We start from the raw sequence: 21,315 nt of genomic DNA, 5'->3' as shown, positions 1-21,315 counted from the left end.
GTTAAACAATTCTGAAAGTTGAGCAAACAGCAAACTCTGAAGTGGTCCTTGCAGGCTGAATGCTCGTTATGCTAACAATCCGTAAATTGTTTAAGTCCTACCGTGTGGTTAACGTTACTCAAGTCTGGAGTAAGGTTAGCCACGTTTGCCGAAAAGCAAAGCAACATTAACTTTTTGTGACCTCCGCTCATACACGAATAACCAGCACGTATCAGGCTGCGAAGAATGTGTTAATTACGTTAGCGAATTACCCAACCGAGTAAGCTAGGGGTTGGTGCTAGTTCCCACTTCTTCGTGACAGCCAGCACACACTGCTTAAAGTTGTTAACTTTAGTGGTTAACACTGGCAGCATATCCGTGTGTAATCGATAGCAAGTAACGCTAAAAGTACAATAATAAACTTAACATTGTGCTGACTGAGTTAACAAGAGTTGGCCTCAAGCGTACGTTGTCACCGCAGTGAAGTTAGCTAGTTGACGTTAGCCATCAAAGTTCATCGCTGCGTCAAGTCCGTCACATTCAGCCAACGCCAAGACCAAAACAAACAAGTCTTCCCTTCAAAATAAAGTACAGCCACTGCGCACGATGTCGTTCCATCACCGGCTCGTCAATGAGCTTTTCGTGTTGTACACTGAAACCGGAAGTCTTTTTTATTCTTGGTGTCTTGATGACGATAACTAACTCAGTAGCTAAAGGGAAAGGTTAGCTAGCAAACGTTAGCTACTGATTTGCCAAAATAATGTGGTAAACCTGTCTTCAAATGCACCCGTTGGACTAAACAATCTAAGCACTACAGCAATAAAACTGTTACAATTCCAGCCTTTCACTCAAACTGTGACTATTTCCTGTGGAGTTTCACTGTTCCCTTACCTTAAAAGGAGCTGCGGTTTGTTCTCTCTCTTCTCCTCTTTTACCTTGTCGTCTTTTTCTTTCTTTCTGGCTATCTTTCTTTCTTTTCTTCCTTTCGTTCTTTCTTCCTCCTCCTCCGCCTCGCCCCCCTTCTTCTTCTTTAGGGCTTTACGGCAGCTGGCATCCTTAATGTTGTTTTACTGCCATCTTCTGGTGTTAACGCTCACCTTCAGTATTCCATTTTTCTTACAAATGTGGCCCAGGGACAGTCAGACACTCACCCCCACCCCCTGCATCCCCATCCCCCCCAAAAACTTTAAATCTGGATCAGAATGGTCTGGATGATCACATCCAATTTCCCTATGCAAGATAAAAGTGATAAAAAATTATCTGCTGATCAGACACCCCCCCCCATGCTATACTGTGAAGCACAACGCAGGCACGAGTGATATGCTGAAATGTTTATTAGTTTGATGCAACACGTGCAGTAGTAATTAAAAATCATAAAATCAACTAATTATTATTTGTATTATGAATCTCTTTGGGTTTATTACCCCTGTATTCTTTGAGGTTTCATTTCTGTAAAAGTGCATGAAACCATTGTGTCAGTCCACTCTGACTCCACTTGCCACTTTTTTAAATGTGTGTGGGCCCTAGTGGGCTGTGGGCCCTTAGAATTGTCATCACCTTTCCCCCTATACGACAGCACTGCTTATAACTAACATGTTTTTTTGGTATAACATTCTTGCCTTGAGTTTTGAAAAACCTAAAGACAGCATTTAATGCTTTTTAAATGTTGGTTTGGATTACAAAGTCAAGGTCAAGATTTCAGGGTCAGAAACGTTGTAACCTTTTTCAAAAAATGAAAATAAAATAAAATAAGTTTTCAGATTAATCCATTTGGATAACTTTTACCCTGGAGGATACGTTTTGCAAAACTGGTCCCAGGAACCAGATCTGTAAATAAGACCACATATGAAAATGACCCAAATCTGATTTGATTAGATCAGATTTTTGTATTCACCCTGCTCAGAAAAAAAATTGTTCAATGCCACATTTAGGCCAAAACAACACTGACATTTCAGGCACCAAGTCTTGCTCACACTTTTTCAGTCTGAGGCAGTTTTAGTAAGTAAGTAAAGTAAGTAAAATTTATTTATATAGCGCTTTTCCCAGAGAGAACTCACAATGTGCTTTACAAGTTAAAAATACAAATGCTCAGAGATAATAAAACAATATACAAATGCGATACAAAGGAAATAAAAATACAATAAACGGCAATAAAAACAATATAAATATAAACAGTATAAAAAGGTGATGCTAAGAAAATAAAAATGCAATAAAAAACAATAGAAACAATGTACAAAGGCGATACAAGGAAATACAAATACAACAGTGGCGTAATCCAATGGGAAAGCCTGTCTAAGCAGATGTGTTTTGAGCTGCTTCTTAAAAATGTTGACAGAGGTCACGGCTCTTAGGTCCAGTGGAAGCTCATTCCACCATCTAGGAGCCACGGACTCAAAGGAACCCTTGGTTCTAAGCCTGGTATGTGGGACTGCCAGTAGGCCCTGATCTGCCGACCTCAGGGACCTACTGGGGGCATGGAAGGGCGCAAGAGAGTAATTTTGTCTAGAGCGCCAACACAGGTAAAGCCGGCACTGGAGGGTGTGCATGTCCCTCCTACTGTTTTCCATTGAACAGAGAGGCGTGCCTAAGAAAAATGTATACTGATCAGTGCCATCCCAAGACATTTGGGGGCCCTAGGAAGAATAATTTCAGGGCCTTGCGTTCTACAATGATTAGATCAATGGTACTAACAACCCACCCAAAAGATTTCATTTCACCCTCTCAACAAATTCACTTTGGATTTCTTGTGTTTAAATGCAGACTGCAATCAAGCACCTTTCACAAGCCTTTAAATGAGCTTTCAAAAAAAAAAAACAACAACAACAAAACAAATAAAGACACACACACACACACACACACACACACACACACGCACACACGCACACACACACACACATGGATGAAATTTTGATTTCCGAGGTGGGGGGGACACAACTGACTTGAGTACGGGGGTGGGGGGCGGGGGGGCTTGAACTGCTTGAGGACCAAAACTGCCATTTGAAAAAGTGGAGGGGACATGTCCCCTCTGTCTCCCCCCCAAATTACGTCCATGCACGCACAACAATAACAAAAGAGACCCAACTTGATTGGTTGTGGGGGCCCTGGGTGCTGTGCCTGATGTGCCTGGTGGGCCTCATGGCTCTAATACTGATGCCTGTTTTAAAAACTCTCTTTCAGTCAAACAAAATTCAAATTTCTCATTTCATCCTTGTTTTCATAAACTTCACAAAATTAGCAGATGACATGTAAGAATGAGTGGAAAGTAAATCAAACATTTTTCTTCTGAAATTTGTTACTATATATTTGTTTCCATATAGTTTTTTCATTTGATACCATGTCATTAGTTGTCTCAGCTTTGTAATAAACAAGCTTATAACTCATAAATAGCATAATAGATGCTTTGTGTCATTGGAGTCATATTTTTGTGATTAAGGCATGACTTTGTGTGGCCGTCCATTGTCCGCGTAGTAGAATTCCAGTCATGATCCCACTGAAACCTTATTTAATTTTTGAAGCAGCTGTTTTATCACTGAGAAAAATGTCAGAGGTATGTGCATCTATGTGCACGTGCGCACACACACACACACACACACATGCACGCACGTTTGTGTGTATGCATAGTTTGTAGTTGATTGCTGCTTGAACTTGGCAAATGAAAGCAAAATAATGCTTAAGGGGAGTCAGCTGACATGAGTCACAAGGCTTTGGATTAAGCAGAGGGGCAAGCTGGTCTTTGAATGCAACTCATTGAACACACTTGCATTAAACTGCCTCAGAGCTGTGGTGGGCCACTTTATCCTGTTACCACGTCGCTTTTGAACCATCAAGGGAGTGATACAGTGGGAGAAAACATTCACACCCACATGCCTAAACTCTTCTCTCCTTATGGGAAGTCAACACTGTTGCTGCAGCTGAACTGAAGGGAGACGTGATCTTTCCTCAAATCCAACTGTAAGTCCTTTCCATCTGTTGAATGTGGCATGCCGCTGATTTTGTATTTTACTTATTTATTTATTTGTTATATCTTTTATTCCTGGAGGGGCTCTTTTTCAGCATGAACCTGCTTCACATTAATACAGTACCATGTACTCATATCTGCAGCTGCCCAGTAAAACGATTGTCTTCTACTGAAGAACACACAGCAGCAGTTATGAGCTTAAAGGGACAGTTTATCCATTTTGGAAAATGTGATATTATTTCACTCCCCCCCAGCTGTTCTGTAGGACAGTAGTGGTGCTCTCTTCCTCTCATTGTTACTGAGTGCTGGATACTGGCTGGATGCTCCAAATGCTAACTGTTAGCCTCCTGTCACCTATCCCTGTAGGTGCCTTGCTCAAGGTCACCAAAGCAACTGTTTCATAATAATTCATTTTCCATATCCACACTTTCAAAGATAATGTTTCCACGTACAAGCCAATTATATTAACTTCTGGTTGACTACCCTAGTATGCAATTAATATAACAGATTTGTTTCTACAGATTCCCACAATGGGAAAGTGCTCATTGCAGTTATTACCAAGTATGACCAATTACCCCTAGGGGATCAAAAAACTATTTCTGATTATGATTTTGTTATACAGTCATCTGTCTTTTGTCAGTGTGACTGTTTTTTGAAATGTTGTGCTTGTAAAATCACAACGGAAGTTGCATGACTGCTTGTTGTTCTGTTTGGTTGTGTGTTTGTTTTCCAGATTTTTTTTTTCCTGCTGCCTTTCCTTCCCAGGGGATATGTGGTGGTGTCAGAAGGGAGTTGGTTTCCTCCCTGCCACACTGGTTGCCTGGTCTTCGGCCACCTTCATTGTAAACTACGTCATTGCTGTGCTGCTGGGTCACACTGATCCTCTGATACCCTACATCAGGTAAATACAACCTGGTCTTGTGTTCTTTAAAACAAGTGTAATGTCTTCAATTGCCAAAATGTTTTCAGGAAAAGTGAGATAAATATGCCTCCCCACCAGAAAAAGATTACACACAGCCATGACTAGAGACAAACAGTAGTTTGACATTGGATACAAACCGGGTTCCATCCCTGACTCATGTGAACAGGTACTCTGATACAAATGTTCTTATTTATCCATGATAGAATCCATGTCTAGAACTGTGAATTTACATGACCTATATATAATGCTGCATTCGACTATAACTCAGAACTCCCCCCCCCACCCCCCCCCCCCCCACCCCCCCACCCCAAAAAACAAACAAACAAACAAAAAAAACAAAAAAACAAAAAACAAAAAAAAAAAACCCTTCCTCTTATTTCAAAATTCCCAGTCAGGAACTTGGGCAATGTGGTATGTGGTATGTGGCTGACATGGTGTCAACATGGCTAATCACAAGAAATATGTACTTCTATACATTTTCCCTGTGTTCAAAGTAGATTTTCAGCATGACAAACTTTGGATCAACATGTACAGTAACAACAGTAGTTGTGTAACCTATAACACTGAACCGTGCAGTTGTCATGGATGTCACTAGTTATCGATAGCTGCCCTCCTCAATATCTTCTCTAATGCAGGCTGTATCTCTAGAAATCTTTTTTTTTCAGTGCTCTGACAAAGCAAGCAAAGCAGCTACTGTAGTGGCATCCACGTCTTCCTGACCTGGTGTAGCCCGAATGCATGGAGTTGTAAACGACCTCACTCCTACCTCCAACTTATATTGACCACAGCGTAAATGCAGATCAGTTGTTTGGTCAGTTTGAGGCTCTAATCATGAACACCAGAGTCATTGTAGTCCTCCTGTGTCTAGGCCTGCAGATGACACCTGGTGTGGTTGACACACACTCTGAACCCCAGTTTGAGGCTGGAATGCACGTGCACTGTCTAGCAAAATGGGCAAGAGCAGGCAGGATGGCTTTAGAATTATTCCACAAGGTGATATTGAGTTTTCAGAATCTTTTTTTTTTTTTTTTTCACTTATTTGCTTGTACAAGTAGAATTCACTGACAAGCTGGTCAGGAGAGGACATCCCACCATCAGTCCTGACTGCATGTGACTCTCCTCTGATTTCAAACATGATGGTGGACAGGTGGACAGCAAACTTTTCAAACTTTTAAAGTGCCTTCCTTGAGAATGACTTAACCAAGGGATTGTCTTTTTTTTTTTTTTAAACTGAGATGGTCCCATCAAAAACAAGCAAACTATTCACACAGCTATTCACAGTATTTGTGTTTAATTCATTCATATAGACTCTTCATAGTCAACGAAGCTGCTTTGAGTTTGTTTAAAAGCACTGAATCATAAAAACGGGAAGCCATTGTAGATTATATTGCAAAATATGCTTTATGTATGATATGAAATGTAAGTGTGCCTTATGTAGGTAAATTATTGGTGAAGTTGTAGGTTTTCCTGTTGGAACAGTCACATCAATAGTCATCTACTTGATGTGATGATTGGCAGATTGAAGGAAAGAATATTTGACCGTTCCAAAATGTCCAAAGTTACCTTCTTTGTAAATGCATAAAAATGGCTGCTGTTCAAATCATCCTGCTATGCTGATTTGAAAAGGAAGTCTGTTCTTCTTCAATTCAAATTCTGTGATCTGACCACATGTTTGACTGGAAACCAAAAAATGGTCATAGCAATCAGTTTCTTTTAAGAGACTGCAGGCATAGTTTAGGTGATGACGACATAAGAAGAAATACCACAGGACACTGACGTAGATTAATGTTAGTAACCTAACCAATATGCTTGTTCACATTCATTTGAACAGTTTCTGTCATTTGCTTAGCTCTGGTGCTGGGTGCTGTTAATTTGACTGGACAGGTAGCTAATGACTGACAGATGGTTGATTCAGTCACCTGCTATGCATTTTTGTCAACGCCAGTTGCTGCCACCTCTTTTCCAAATGGTTTGAATAAGACAGCCCAGACTGGGTTTCATGAAGTAAACAATGGTAATGAAATCAAATGATGGCTGTGCAAGGCTGCAAGGTTCTCAGAGCCTGTGTATTATTCATTTTTCTGGTTTATCTGTGTGTTGACAGTGATACAAGTGCTGAGGTCCCTGAGCGCTGTCTCTTTGGGTTCATGCTGAGCATCTCTTCTTTTTTTGGTAAGACTGTGGCTGTTTGGCTTTCACATGCTTTATTCTTTCATAATGTTTTAACACTTCAGCAGCTCCCCAAATAAACAGGGAACATAAGCCACTATTCACTGTAGTCATTATGCAATACAAAACCATTAGTTTTAACTAAATAAACACTACGTTCATTGGATAACTCATGAAGGAAGATGACTTTACATAATGAAAGTATATTTTAGGGGAATTTCAATCTATTTTAATTAAGGGGTAATCAAGACATTCTTGATATCCTTCATAATAGCATTTCAGGAATAACTGAAATGCTATAATGTTTTAATGCTATAATATTTAAATGATTTATATGCAAAAATATTTAATATTTAAAAAATACCTCAATAGTGCACTAAAAATGTTATCTTTCATTTGAAATGCAAATTCAGGTAGCTCTTAATTGGCTGTTGCAGGAGTTATGTAAGGGACCCATTAAAATTTCTCCAGTAGAATGTTTAAGGTGCATCTTAGTTCAAAATGTCTTAATCCACGCACAGCACTCCTTAATTTTTTTTCAGGGTTCAATTAAGAATATTATGGGAAAATTACTGGATCCTGTTTTTTCAGCAGTTCATTAAAGGTCCTTGTATCTTATTTTGTCTTTTTGCTGTGGTGTTCTATTTTACTGCCACCTGTAGTATTAAGTAGTCCTTGCCAGTGTGATGTCTTTCCATATAATTTAGGTTGTACTCGTTTCTCTTTTTAGGGCCATGTTTACTGCCTGTGTTGACACACTTCCACAAATCATGACACCACGTGGGAGAAATCAGCCCCACAAAACGAAATCCTACTTGTACAGCTAGATTGGCGTGAATAGATATACTAGCTTCTCATGACTGCCCCATTCTTCACCTGCTCACTCCAGACTGATCTAATATACTCTGGATGTCTAATTTAATAATAAACTATGACTGAAGCCACCAGAAGTGGGTCATCAGCCGTGTTGGTATTCCCAAATGAAGCTGAAGATGAGCAGCAAAGCCTGGCAAAAAAAATAAAATTAAAAAGCATTTTCTAAAAGGAGCGTGAAAACTTGCCACAGGTGATAGTAACATTGAGAGAAAGCTTCATGTTCATATGGCATTATTGTAGGCCATATAGATCATCTAACTTTCTGATGGTAATAACAGCATTTAATGTCTTATTCATCCGTAAACAAACCAAGCCAGCTTAAAGGACCATACCACTGATTTTACATGTTATATCTACAAAACACAAATTATATAGCAAAATACCAAAGCATCAGTAGTATTTTAGAACGTGATATCATTTTTCCTAACTTTTCTCCAGCTATTAGATGACTAGATGATATGAAAGTTAACTTTCAGAGATGTCAAACTTTCTTCACATCAGTGTTTCATCACTGTAATAAAGTCGTCCACATTAGTTTTCCTAAAAGCAGCAGCACTGTTGTGTTTTGATGACTTGAAACTGGGTGGAGTAAATACAGTCCTCAGGGACACATTTTCTTTACACAGTCAATTATCATTTCTCTAATTTATGAATGGCAATGATTTTGTTATCCACATCTTTGTTAACAACTGATTGGCATCTAGTGTAGCATTAATTTAGCAGCTAGGCTAACAGCCAATTGAGCTCATTCACAACTTCTAATCTTTCTACTATGGTCTGGGTGAATAGTCTTTTCTGATTGGCCAGAAGGTGTGTGTTCAAACTGTGTAATACACATGTAGTTTGGCTAAACTGTGGCAGCACACTGACTTGATAAACTAATGACGGGAAGGAAAACACACCAGTGACATTTTTTACATTGTTTCCTCCTCTCTCTGTCACATTGTTGGTAAATGACCATGGAATAAGTGGGATAATCAATGACTAGGTGAGTGTTAAACAGTTTTAAGGCTGGAGTCAGAGAACCATGGTACCATGGTTGATTATCCCTTACATATCAGTTCATACTGCTAATGATACCAAGGAACAATGTATTCACATTGTTACAAACACAGTTCCTGTTTGTTCTGTCTGTGTAACGACTAAGATGACAAGTGTTACCTGTCTGTTAATTATAAAGGCAAATTAAAGCTTATGTATTTATTTCCTTCAGTTGTTTACAATACAGACAGTCAATATTATGCTGGGAAATCATTTAAAATGTTGAAAACTTCAACTGGAGTTTCCCTTGAAAGATTACTGTGACACTTAAAGCAAATGTAGAAGCTGGATAAAGTTGCATCACTATTGGGTTTCATAAGCTGGTAAAAAAGAGAAGCAAGACATATTGGTGCAGTAGTAGTAGCAGCAGCTGGAGTTGCAGTTGTAGTAACACTAATAATAGTACTAGCAACACCTGTAGTAGTTGCAGTAACAGTAGAAGACAAGCAGTAACAGCAGTGAAAGCAGTGACAGTGCTAGTGGCAGCAATACTATTGGTAGTTTAGGACAATGGTAGTTGGAAAAAAAATCACTTTTATATGTTTGTACACTGAAGGCAATCTTTTTGATTGTGAAACTTCCTCAAACACAATGAAAATGATGAAGCTTATTCTTGACAACAGTTTTCATAATGCAGTCATGATGTGTGTTTGTGTGCAGGTCTAGCTACTGTCTATGTGCGCTACAAGCAGGTGGAAGCGCTGGCGGTAGGAGGTGAAACCAGGCTGCACCAATTCAACTCTGCTGCTCTGACTCTGGGCTGTCTGAGCGCACTGGGCATGTGCATCGTCGCCAACTTTCAGGTAAACTGTGCTATCTGTAGTGCACAGTCACCGCTCAAATTCAGCTCTGATTAAAATCCAACAGCCTCAAGCCTGAACCCAGGTTTATCTACATGAAAATGAAACTCAGCTCAGACTGACTTACAGATACAAATTTTTAAACAAAGAAATAAAATCCAACATTACCATCAAGAATTCCTGCATGAATCATATATGACACATTAATGCAGTGGTTCTCAAATGGGGGTGTGCGTACCCCTGGTGGTACATTAGAATACTGCAGGGGATATGTGAGATTTAAAAAAAAAAATGTTTATTTAAAAAACATAAGTCATGCATAATTGCTAAAATAATTAGCCTACACAATAATAAGTTCAATAAAAATGTAAATGTAAGTTTGATAAACCACAGTTTATATTCAGTTTGTGTTCTGGTTCATATCTGCTGCTGTGGACGTCAAGTGAAAGTTTGTTTATCAGGAAAAAGGATTCAAAAAGTTGGAATGTAGTAGTGATACAATAATGATCAGTATCAGAGTGTTGTTTCAGACTCTGATGGCTCTGTATTGCGACTCGTTCTATAGGATTTTTTTCTAAAGTGGGTATTAAAAACACATTTAGACCATCAGACACTAAACCTCAATAAAAAATGTAGGACAATAACTGCAAAAATTCTGCATAATTGTATGTGGTCTCAGTATAATTTTGTTATGCTTTGATTGCATATGCTTAGATGCTCACATCAGTTCCAATTAATGGCTTCCCATACACGATGTGGTATTGATCAATTCTTCAGTGGATAATTACTTTTATCCAACATATTAGAGGTTGATGACACTGACTCAATTGCATTTTTAACAAAAAAGAAATACTGTCTAACTTACACATGGATCTTGTATTATACTGTAGAAAATGCCACTATTGGAAACAGAAAGCATGTGGTATCTTTGGCATTCCCTAGGAGAGTGCCATCATCTCTGTGCATCTCCTGGGGGCGACGCTGACCTTTGGCTCGGGCGTGCTCTATATCCTGATCCAGACGGCCATGTCTTACCACATGCAGCCTCGCTTCCAGAGCAAGGACATCGTGTGGGCTCGCACTGCTGTGGGGCTCTGGACCATGGCCAGCATCATCACCAGTGAGCACCATCAGAAACATCTGTAACACTGCACACACAAAAGACCAGTGGTTTTCACTTGTGTACAGGTGATTTAATCAATTAGTTAGCATTAGTTAAAATATCCTCTGATGGCAAGAAGAAACAACATGTGGACCTTCTATGATATGAGTATTCATCCAAGTTGTATCAACGAGATGTCACTGCTTTCTTTCACTTCCATTATGATGTGAATCCAGTACTGCACCTTGTCTACAGCAGCTGAACACCACTGTCCACTGGAGTGTTCCACCTCATTTGTTTGCATTTCAATTTTTCCATTTGTAATTATAAACCTTTGTGAAATATTAAATGGATAGTCCACCCATTTTGAAACGTTTGATATTATTTCACTCCCCTCCAGCTGTTCTGTAGGACAGTAGTGGTGCTATCCTCCTCTCATTGTCACTGAGTGCTGGATACTGGCTGGATGCTCCAAATGCTAACTGTTAGCCTCCTGCCATTGAGGTGGACTTCCCCCCAGCTAACAGTCTTGAAAAAAATATCTTAAAAACTTAAGAGTTTGATGATATGGGGTAGAATTTTTACAGCCCTAAATGGCATAAAAACCGACTGTTGACTGTTGAAAAAAAGAAGAAAATGTCAAAGATAGAAGTATTTTCTTGTGTGGAGTGAGCTCTGTTTGCTGGTCCTCAGTGGCAGCAGTGGCTGGCAGGAGCCTGACGGGCACATGAAGCCTGGGATGGAGGGGAGTGGAGGAAAACAAGAAGCTAGCCACATTACCTGCCAGTTACCTTTTAGTGCTTCAGAGCACGTTGTTATGTTTGTCCTCCAACATGTGCAGGTGTTCAGTGAAGACAACAAATGACAGCAAACTCACTTGTGTCTCTGTGGTGGCTGCTGCTGCTCTGACATGGACTGATACAGGAAGAACAGAAGTTACTGGATCTTTCTGGATGTTGATAACAGGAAAAATACAATTTTAAACAGTCATTTGAGCAAAACTATCAAATGTGTGCATTTTGGTTCCAGAAAGCAACACTTGTACAGTGATGTTAGTTAATTAGTTATTTAAGACAGTTAGTTTGAAGATTGTTAGCTGGGGGGAAGTCCAGCTCAATGGCAAGAGGCTAACAGTTAGCATTTGGAGCATCCAGCACTCTAACAATGAGAGGAAGAGAGCACTACTGTCCTATCACATTTTTCAAAATGGGTGAACTATCCATTGAATTATTTATCTCTTACCATTTTCCCTTGTTTTTCCCCGTCTCTGCCACTCCATCCCCTTGTCTCTGTCCCTGTCCCACGTGCACAGTGTTTGTGTCCTCAGTGATCCTGTATGATGACCTGCCAGGTGTGGATGTGACCAGTAAGCGCCACTGGAGGCCAGGAGAGAAGGTGAACTCTTTCACTGATTCAGTTTTTACTACTCCACTCAGACACTGAGTGCTCCTGTTGGAGTAGTTCACCCAGCACTGTGTGGTCTTATTAGAAAACACTGCCTCTGAACCGTCCTGTGAATGTGTGTCCGTTTTGTCCTCAGGGTTACACAGCTCATCTGGTGAGCACAGTGTCTGAGTGGTCGCTGGCCTTCTCCTTCATCATGTTCTTCCTCACCTACATCAGAGACTTTCAGGTACTTTAGAGACTCTCAGGTAGCATTCAAAGAAGTCCAGTCCCAAATGAACAGAGATGAAACATATTGGCTGTCCAAGGTCATGAAAAGTTAGATTATGGTGCTTTCCATGGATGCCCAAAAAGATAGATAGCATTGATTTGTCACCAGCAAAATGACTCACTAATGAGAGTCAATGACAAATGGCAACTGCTAATGTTAGCTTGGCCAGCTACAAACAGTAATCTTCACTGTTTGTCTGTTCATCAAATTAAAAGAATACACAGTTATAAATCTATATTATCATAAAATAAAGACCACATAGAAGGCTAAATCAAAGTTGCATTTTTCCATTAGGAGGTAGGATTTCTCCATTATCAGTAAACAATCAGCCTACTTATCCCTAAAGTCCCCATGAAATGACCTCACATGACCTCTGCTTCCTGTATCTTATCTTAAATAGTGACATCATCCTGCACTAGTGGGTGTAAATTAAAATTTTAACAAATAAAAACAAATCTTTAAACATCCTCTCTCATTCACCTATTCCTTCAAAATAAAAGTGTGTTTCTCTCCCAACCCGGGATCCTGTTGGTTTGACCTTGTGAATATTCTTTCTCTGCACCATGGGCCACCCAAACATCCTGTTTCAACAGGAAATACATCAAATCAAGAAAATAAGAGTCTATTTCATGGGGTCTTTAAGTGGCTACTATCTGCTGCAGTTTATTTATGGTTGGTTTTAGATTCATAAATAAATAATTTATCCAATTATTTTACCCAGTTCCCTCTCAGGAATCAGTAAAGTATTTCTGATTGTGATTCTGATTCTGATTTTAGATGTGGGCATTCCAGTGAGTTCAACATGTGAATGAGGTACCACCAACAAATCATTCCTTCCTTACGCTTCTTTCAGCGCTTCACAGCCAGTTCTGGGGTCTTGAGAGCTCATTTCATGCAATTTAGTGATTTTTTTAAATTGATTTTCAGAAATAGACAATATAAAGGAAGCAAAATAACATGAAACAAGAATAGCATGAACAAATATCATGAAATAAAATGATACAATAAAACAAAAACTAAGACTAGGATAACTGTGCAGGGATAAAAAAAAAAGAAGGAAAAAAAACAGTGAATCATTAACAACACCAACATATTACAAAGTGTGGTCTACTTACAAACAGTGAAATTGGGAGAACAGATATTTATGATGCAGTTGCCTCCTATTTTCAGTTGTTTCAATTGAGCCTCATTGTGGGCAGTTGTCCATTTATCAAACAGGGGTTGCCACATTTTCAAGAAGACTGAGGGCCCTATCTTGTGCCACCCGCTATCCGCTGCCACTACCCGCTACCCGCAAATTGCGGATTTAGGAACTTCCGCTATCCCTAAACAGTATCTTGTGCCCACTCTACCCGCTATCCGTTATGCTGACTCCGTCATTTGCGCCTGGAGGTGTGTCCGTGGGCGTGTTTCATGCGCTATCCCTAAATTTGCTATCTTGTGCACACACTTTAGGGATAGCGGATATCCCTAAAGTTTGGGCTGTTACGAGAGCACCCAATGCACGCCCCGACGGAGCCTCACCACACACACGGTCGGACTGATACCAGGACGCCGCTGGAATAGACTGAGTATATTACTCATATAGACTGTTTAGAGGAAAGACTGTTTTAATTGGACACTTAAGCCAGTGTGTTTTATTGTTTTATCATAAGCCAGCAGCTGTGCTATATTTTTATTTTTTAATATTTTATTTGCCTAATCTACCTTGTCAATAAATTAGTTTACACATAGTTCCACCTCTGCCTCTTGTGTGTGTGTGGTGTGGCCCGGGGATTTTACTCAATCAGTACAACCTTGTGACACGTCCACTTGGACACATGCGGCTCCACCTCCCGAATTCACTCGCCTATAATTTAATATATAATATGTATATAAAGCCAACTTGCTTTAGCCTTAGTAGAAGCCCTGAGAAAATCTACCTCCCTCTCTCCATCGCGGGTTTAGGATTTAGGATTTAGGATAGCGCATCCTGCCCTTAAAGGCAATGGCACCTGGCACACTGATTGGTTTAACTGGCGTAATGCCCAAAACATGCCTATGCATAATATAGCGGGTAGCGCAGGTGTTTTGCGGATAGCGGGAGGTGCACAAGATAGCAACTTTTACGGGGGAACGCCTCTTCCTAAATCCTAACCTGCGCTACCCGCTATATTATGCATAGGTGTGGTTTGGGCGTTACGCCAGTTAAACCAATCAGTGTGCCAGGTGCCATTGCCTTTAAGAGCAGGCTGCACTATCCCAAATCCACAAACCGAAACCCGTGATGGAGAGAGGGAGGCTGCGATTTAGTACTGTCTCTGCCATTTTCTCAGGGGTTCAACTGAGGCTAAAGCAAGGTGGCTTTTTATAGGCGAGTTAATTGGGGAGGTGGAGCCGCATGTGCACGTTCAAGTGGACGCACATTGAAGCCGCCTGGGCGTGCTCTTGTAAAAGCCCAAATGGGATAGCGGTGGTTCTGAGGACCCGCTATCCGCTTTCCCTAACGTGTGTGGTCAAGATAGCAGTTGTAGGGAAAGCGCATAAACACACCCTGGACACACCTTCAGGCGCAAATAACGGAGTCAGCATAATGTATAGTGGGTAGCGTGGGCGCAAGATACTGTTTAGGGATAGTGGAAGCTGCTGAATGCGTAATTCACGGGTAGCGGGTAGTGGCAACGGGTAGCGCAGTGTGAAAGATAGAGCCCTTTATCTCTGTTGTGACGGAGGACTAACCTCTGAGAATTGTAATATAAGGTGTTCAGCCAAAAATGTACATAAGGAAATGGGCTGCCCTAAATATTTGAGAAAATCAGATGGGTTATCAATATTGAACCAAAGATGCCTAGGCGTGGGTCTGGAGCTATAATTCTATTGAATGCTTTTGATATATAAAGTGAAAGTGGGTAAAAGTGGGTCTGTACCAATGACTCTCCCCCAGTAACCACATTTTTGTCTGCAATATGTGGACTAGTGTTAAAGACCTGTAAAAAGTGTGGGACATTAAAGTTGGGGGTATATACAGTACAGGCCAAAAGTTTGGACACACCTTCTCATTCAATGCGTTTTCTTTATTTTCATGACTATTTACATTGTAGATTCTAACTGAAGGAATCAAAACTATGAATGAACACGTGGAGTTATGTACTTAACAAAAAAAGGTGAAATAACTGAAAACATGTTTTATATTCTAGTTTCTTCAAAATAGCCACCCTTTGCTCTGATTACTGCTTTGCACACTCTTGGCATTCTCTCGATGAGGTTCAAGAGGTAGTCACCTGAAATGGTTTTCACTTCACAGGTGTGCCTTATCAGGGTTAATTAGTGGAATTTCTTGCTTTATCAATGGGGTTGGGACCATCAGTTGTGTTGTGCAGAAGTCAGGTTACTACACAGCCGACAGCCCTATTGGACAACTGTTAAAATTCATATTATGGCAAGAACCAATCAGCTACTAAAGAAAAACGAGTGGCCATCATTACTTTAAAAAATGAAGGTCAGTCAGTCCGGAAAATTGCTAAAACTGTGTCCCCAAGTGGAGTCGCAAAAACCATCAAGCGCTACAACGAAACTGGCACACATGAGGACCGACCCAGGAAAGGAAGACCAAGAGTCACCTCTGCTTTTGAGGACAAGTTCATCCAAGTCACCAGCCTCAGAAATCGCAAGTTAACAGCAGCTCAGATCAGAGAGCAGATAAATGCCACACAGAGTTCTAGCAGCAGACCCATCTCTAGAACAACTGTTAAGAGGAGACTGCGCCAATCAGGCCTTCATGGTCAAATAGCTGCTAGGAAACCACTGCTAAGGAGAGGCAACAAGCAGAAGAGATTTGTTTGGGCCAAGAAACACAAGGAATGGACATTAGACCAGTGGAAATCTGTGCTTTGGTCTGATGAGTCCAAATTTGAGATCTTTGGTTCCAACCACCGTGTCTTTGTGAGACGCAGAAAAGGTGAACGGATGGATTCCACATGCCTGGTTCCCACTGTGAAGCATGGAGGAGGAGGTGTGATGGTGTGGGGGTGTTTTGCTGGTGACACTGTTGGGGATTTATTCAAAATTGAAGGCACACTGAACCAGCATGGCTACCACAGCATCCTGCAGCGACATGCCATCCCATCCGGTTTGCGTTTAGTTGGACCATCATTTATTTTTCAACAGGACAATGACCCCAAACACACCTCCAGGCTGTGTAAGGGCTATTTGACCAAGAAGGAGAGTGATGGAGTGCTGCGGCAGATGACCTGGCCTCCACAGTCACCGGACCTGAACCCAATCCAGATGGTTTGGGGTGAGCTGGACCGCAGAGTGAAGGCAAAGGGGCCAACAAGTGCTAAACACCTCTGGGAACTCCTTCAAGACTGTTGGAAAACCATTTCAGGTGACTACCTCTTGAAGCTCATCGAGAGAATGCCAAGAGTGTGCAAAGCAGTAATCAGAGCAAAGGGTGGCTATTTTGAAGAAACTAGAATATAAAACATGTTTTCAGTTATTTCACCTTTTTTTGTTAAGTACATAACTCCACATGTGTTCATTCATAGTTTTGATTCCTTCAGTGAGAATCTACAATGTAAATAGTCATGAAAATAAAGAAAACGCATTGAATGAGAAGGTGTGTCCAAACTTTTGGCCTGTACTGTACATCTGCAGTACAGTTACAGAAACACAATGTTGTTTGTATATCTATGCTAACGTAGATAGCATAGATATACAAACAACATTCCAGTAACGTTGGAATGCTGCTGCTGTCCTGGTGGATAGGACAGGAAAGTGGCCTCGTCACAGTGGCCGGAAGGCGGCTTTTCTCCCACGCAGGTAAACAGTGAGGAAAAATGAAGTAAGACAACAAAAAGACTTCAGCACCCAGCTGTTTATGGTTAGTTTCCCATGCAGTAGAAAAAGAAAGAAAAGGCAGCTCCTGAACCTCACAGGTTCTGGCAAGTCCCTGGTTAAGGAATGCTCCAGGTTCATCATCAAAAAGGGTCATCAAAGGACTACATGGGTGATTTTGAATGATTGGCCCAGGTACTATAATTTAACTACATTTTCCATTGTAACAAAACATTTTCCAAATCATGTAGGGGCACTCAAGTTTTCACAACTTATAATCAAAATCCCTCCATTTTCAGTATAGAATGTTTGGTTGAAACACATTCTTTGTTGACCACAGAAACACAAAGTCACCATCATTTATAACCCACAGAACTGATAACTGGCTGGGTAAAGGAAACATTTCTTCAGAACTGTTTTCTGTTTCCCTTTGGCCAGTGTCAGCTCATTGAAACACCTCAGTGCTGCTGCTTTTAGGAAAGCTAATGTGCACGACTTCATTATGGTGATGGAATACTGCTGTGAAGAAAGTTTGAAGTTCATTGAAAGTTCATTTTCATATCATAGTGGGATGCAAGGAATCCAGTAACTGGATATGATTGGAAAAATTATATTGGAGTTCTAAAATATAATCATATAATAACTGTACGCTAGTATATACATTTTGTAGATATTACACTAAACATACAAAATTAAAATGCATGGTCCTTTAACAGCTTCAGATGAGTTCTCATGTGTGAATGCTTCCAAGTCTTTACTTACAACTGCCAAGTCACTCAAGTTGTTGCAGTGTGTTTTGAGTGAAAACTGTCATAAATGCTACATGTTATGTCTCCTCAGAAACTCCACATCAGGGTGCAGGCTGTTCTGCACAGTAACCATCTATATGACTACGACCACTACGATGTCAGAGGACATGTCCATCAGGGAGAGCGCTCACCACTGCTGGCTGGCAGCATCTGAGTCGGACTCCAGTCTTCAGTGAACATAACACTTTCATTTACTTGCCAAATGTTCTTCAGGACTGTTAATATTTTAAATGGAAACAGTGCATAAAAAATGATTTCATGTATTTTGTACCTGATATGCTGTGGGATAAAAATGTGATGCTAGTCTTTTGCTCATCACAAATTTCACAATCAACTTGCATTACTCATTGTTAATATTTTCTGTAACTTTTGTCTTGTAACTGTGTTGCAGATGTAGATCAATACAGATAGGTTTGCTGCCGTTACTGTATAATGTTGTTGAAATGAAACTGGTTTTAAAATTTTAGAATGACATGTTTTCAGTTATTTTGTTTTTTTTTTTCTTCATTTGACTGAACTTGTTGCCTTCTTTTGCACATTCTTTGTAATTCTTTATGATAGGGCTTTTGGATAAAACAAGTAAAAAACAACATAAAGTTATTGTGTGAGAGACTATTTTGTCCCAAAATGAAAGGACATCAGGCCTTTGCTACTAGAACTCGTAGACTTTAGAATAATCTTCTGCAAGAGGAAATCAGGCTTGCTGATTCAGTTCCCCATTTTATTTCTTTTCTTTTCTTTTCTTTTTTTTTTTTAACAAAAGTTGATGTTGTTTAATATTTATATTTTGTCTTTAACTTTAATATTGGTTACCTTGTTTTTCTTATGCAGTTGTATTTTTGATGTGAAGCACTTTTGTTTCTTGTACTGAAAAGTTCTACAATTCTCTATAAATTACTATTCCAATACTATAAAATACTCTTAGTTAGTATAATTGTATTTCAGTAACATTAAAATATTATCATAAACTGGCATTGTACCCTTGTTGCCTGAGAACCAGAACCATAGGCAGCCGTTCTGTTACTATTCCAGCCCATTTCCTCTGCGTACTCTGTCTACAATGCCTGGATTCTCACTCCCGCAGCTGCACTCATCTTTCTAAAACCCCACTGAGTTTCTATAAAAATGTGAAAATATTGATTATCTAAAATGTGAAAACATGCATATATGGTTCTTTGTCAGAGGGCCTCAGTTGATCATTTTCTTTCTGATATAAGCAAATTCTCAAGGTAAATATATACACATTAATGTGATAGTCTACATAGTGTAATATTGATGATTATCTAAAATGTGAAAAAAATATGGTTCTTCGTCTGAGGTTCTCACACACTTTAGTATTCAAACGATGGCTCAGTAGAAAGTCAAGCATTAACATTAGACCCAAAATATACATTAAACAGTCTATGCTGTGGGAATGGCTTGAGGGATTTTGTTTAAAATGTACACTGAGTACAGGGTTTTCCCTAGCTTTTTGGGGGGCTCAGGTGGTCCCTGGTAAGTAATAATGGGTAAGTTATAATGACCAAATTAAACTAAACATGTGTCTTACCTGTGAAAGGTGATTCCCGGTTGTCTGGATTGTGCAGTACGCTGGTTTTTACAATCGTAGGCTGCACAATGTTGAGGCATTTTCCATCGACCAGCTTTATTATTGTGACCGAGTCCCACTCTGTGTTTGGGCGGTCGACCGCTTTAAGATGGCCGCCAAGTCTGCCGTGAAAAAAGGGGGAGGGGGCAATCTAGCCTCTTAATGTCTATGGGCATAACAGCCAGTAGCTACTACAGCTCCACCCACACTACTTTTTAATGTTTTGTTCCACCTTTGCTGTCTTAGATATGTTGTGATCCTGTGAGTGAGTGAGCTTCAACAGAGCTCACTGAGATGCTGCACATCTAAGAAGTGGGTGAACAACCTTCTAGCTATCTATCTGAGTTAGGTATATTGTGTAAAAAACACCTGCATTTTTTTCCTGTCCTTTGTTCTTGGAGCTCAGCAGCAAATTCTGCTTAACTTCCTGCACCAGTTGCGTCTTTTGACACATCCAGTGGTGTAGGTGGAACATCTATGGGCAAATTCAGCTCATGGATCCAGGAGGCATGGTCTTCTGTATATCCTCCTCAAAAGCAACTTCCTTGTTCTCTTCGCTGTAAACTAACAGCAACAACAGAGGGCGCCCTGGTAGCTCACGTCATAGAGCACACACCACTCATCTCTCCTGCCTCTCTCCACTGTCACCATCAAATAAAGCAGAAATCCCCCAAAAAATCTTTAAAAGAAGTAGAAAAAAAATCTTTATATGAGTGCAGATGATTTCATGGATAAGGACTTTTTTTTTTTAAAAAACTTGACAGAGAGTTTCGTGTATATTTAGCATGCACAGCGGACGACACAGACAACATGGTTGATTATTGATTAGATTAAGATGCACTTTTCTGCAATCCCTGCTCACTCACTGCAGCATGTTTGTTTTGTCGTTAACACTAATCAAATATAATTTCTGGTGTTTTTTCGTTTTTCTCATGGAAGAATAAAGTTTTTAAGATGCTAATTCTAACTTTCTGTACACAGAGCCAGGCCAGCTGGGCACATTTTGGAAGGATTTGGCCAATGGGCAACAGAAACTTGCACATAATGCATCCTGGTACATGTATATAGGCTCTGTTGGCACCGCTCCATGAGTAGGAGAACTCAGATTTCTCAGTCAATATGGCCCACAGCGAGGACTTTGTTGCTTCAACTGGACTACATTTACCACAGACACTGATTGGACATCCACATAAACTGAGGTGCTGTGCACAAATTTCATCTCCAGGGAAGCTGGTGTCACAATCTCCCAATTCAGCTGAGACAAAGCAGTTTCTCTTTGACAGACAGGGAACTTAATTGAATGGTTGAGTCTACCTGGTTGTCATGGTTGCTATTAGCCAATTAGCAACAGTCAATAATGCTCCTAGTTTTGAGATTTTATTGTGGCTTTCAAGTTGCACTGAAGCTGGGACTGTCCTGTATCTAAAACACAGAGCATGTCCTGTTTCACCACATCTACACGGGTCATAAATTAGTGGGTGATCCTGTGCTGATTGGAGCCCAAGATAATAATTACCCTTGACTTCAGAACGTGGGACAAATTAGTACATTGTCCAAAACACTGTGAAGTGGCAAAATTAA

General features: G+C 40.2%; 2 protein-coding genes across 3 annotated transcripts in view; one reads left to right on the top strand and one right to left on the bottom strand.

Moving 5' to 3' along the window:
- Positions 1-993, bottom strand: part of stk38a (serine/threonine kinase 38a) — a 28,668-nt gene extending 27,675 nt beyond the window's left edge. For both annotated transcript variants that reach the window (XM_030055795.1, XM_030055796.1), the window contains exon 1: positions 871-993. The gene's annotated coding sequence lies outside the window, so the exon portion shown is untranslated. The remainder of the gene's footprint in view (positions 1-870) is intronic.
- A 3,714-nt stretch (positions 994-4,707) lies between these two features.
- On the top strand, positions 4,708-19,017 carry dram2a (DNA-damage regulated autophagy modulator 2a). Its single transcript, XM_030056059.1, has 7 exons — positions 4,708-4,838; positions 6,964-7,031; positions 9,606-9,748; positions 10,688-10,865; positions 12,160-12,242; positions 12,388-12,480; positions 18,178-19,017. The coding sequence occupies exons 1-7, from the start codon at positions 4,708-4,710 to the stop codon at positions 18,298-18,300; spliced, it is 819 nt and encodes a 272-aa protein (XP_029911919.1). The 3' UTR covers positions 18,301-19,017.
- Positions 19,018-21,315: the final 2,298 nt, after the last annotated feature.

The sequence above is a fragment of the Myripristis murdjan genome, chromosome 7 (assembly GCF_902150065.1).
Source record: "Myripristis murdjan chromosome 7, fMyrMur1.1, whole genome shotgun sequence".
Taxonomy (NCBI): domain Eukaryota; kingdom Metazoa; phylum Chordata; class Actinopteri; order Holocentriformes; family Holocentridae; genus Myripristis; species Myripristis murdjan.
Note: the sequence above shows the minus strand (reverse complement) of the source record. Positions and strands in the feature narration are given on the sequence as shown.

Excerpts from the sequence above, each read along its gene's own strand:
- dram2a (XM_030056059.1), top strand. The coding sequence starts at position 4,708 with ATGTGGTGGTGTCAGAAGGGAGTTGGTTTCCTCCCTGCCACACTGGTT. Across the intron at positions 4,839-6,963 it reads CCTCTGATACCCTACATCAG|TGATACAAGTGCTGAGGTCC; the intron begins GTAAATACAACC and ends GTGTGTTGACAG. Across the intron at positions 7,032-9,605 it reads GAGCATCTCTTCTTTTTTTG|GTCTAGCTACTGTCTATGTG; the intron begins GTAAGACTGTGG and ends GTTTGTGTGCAG.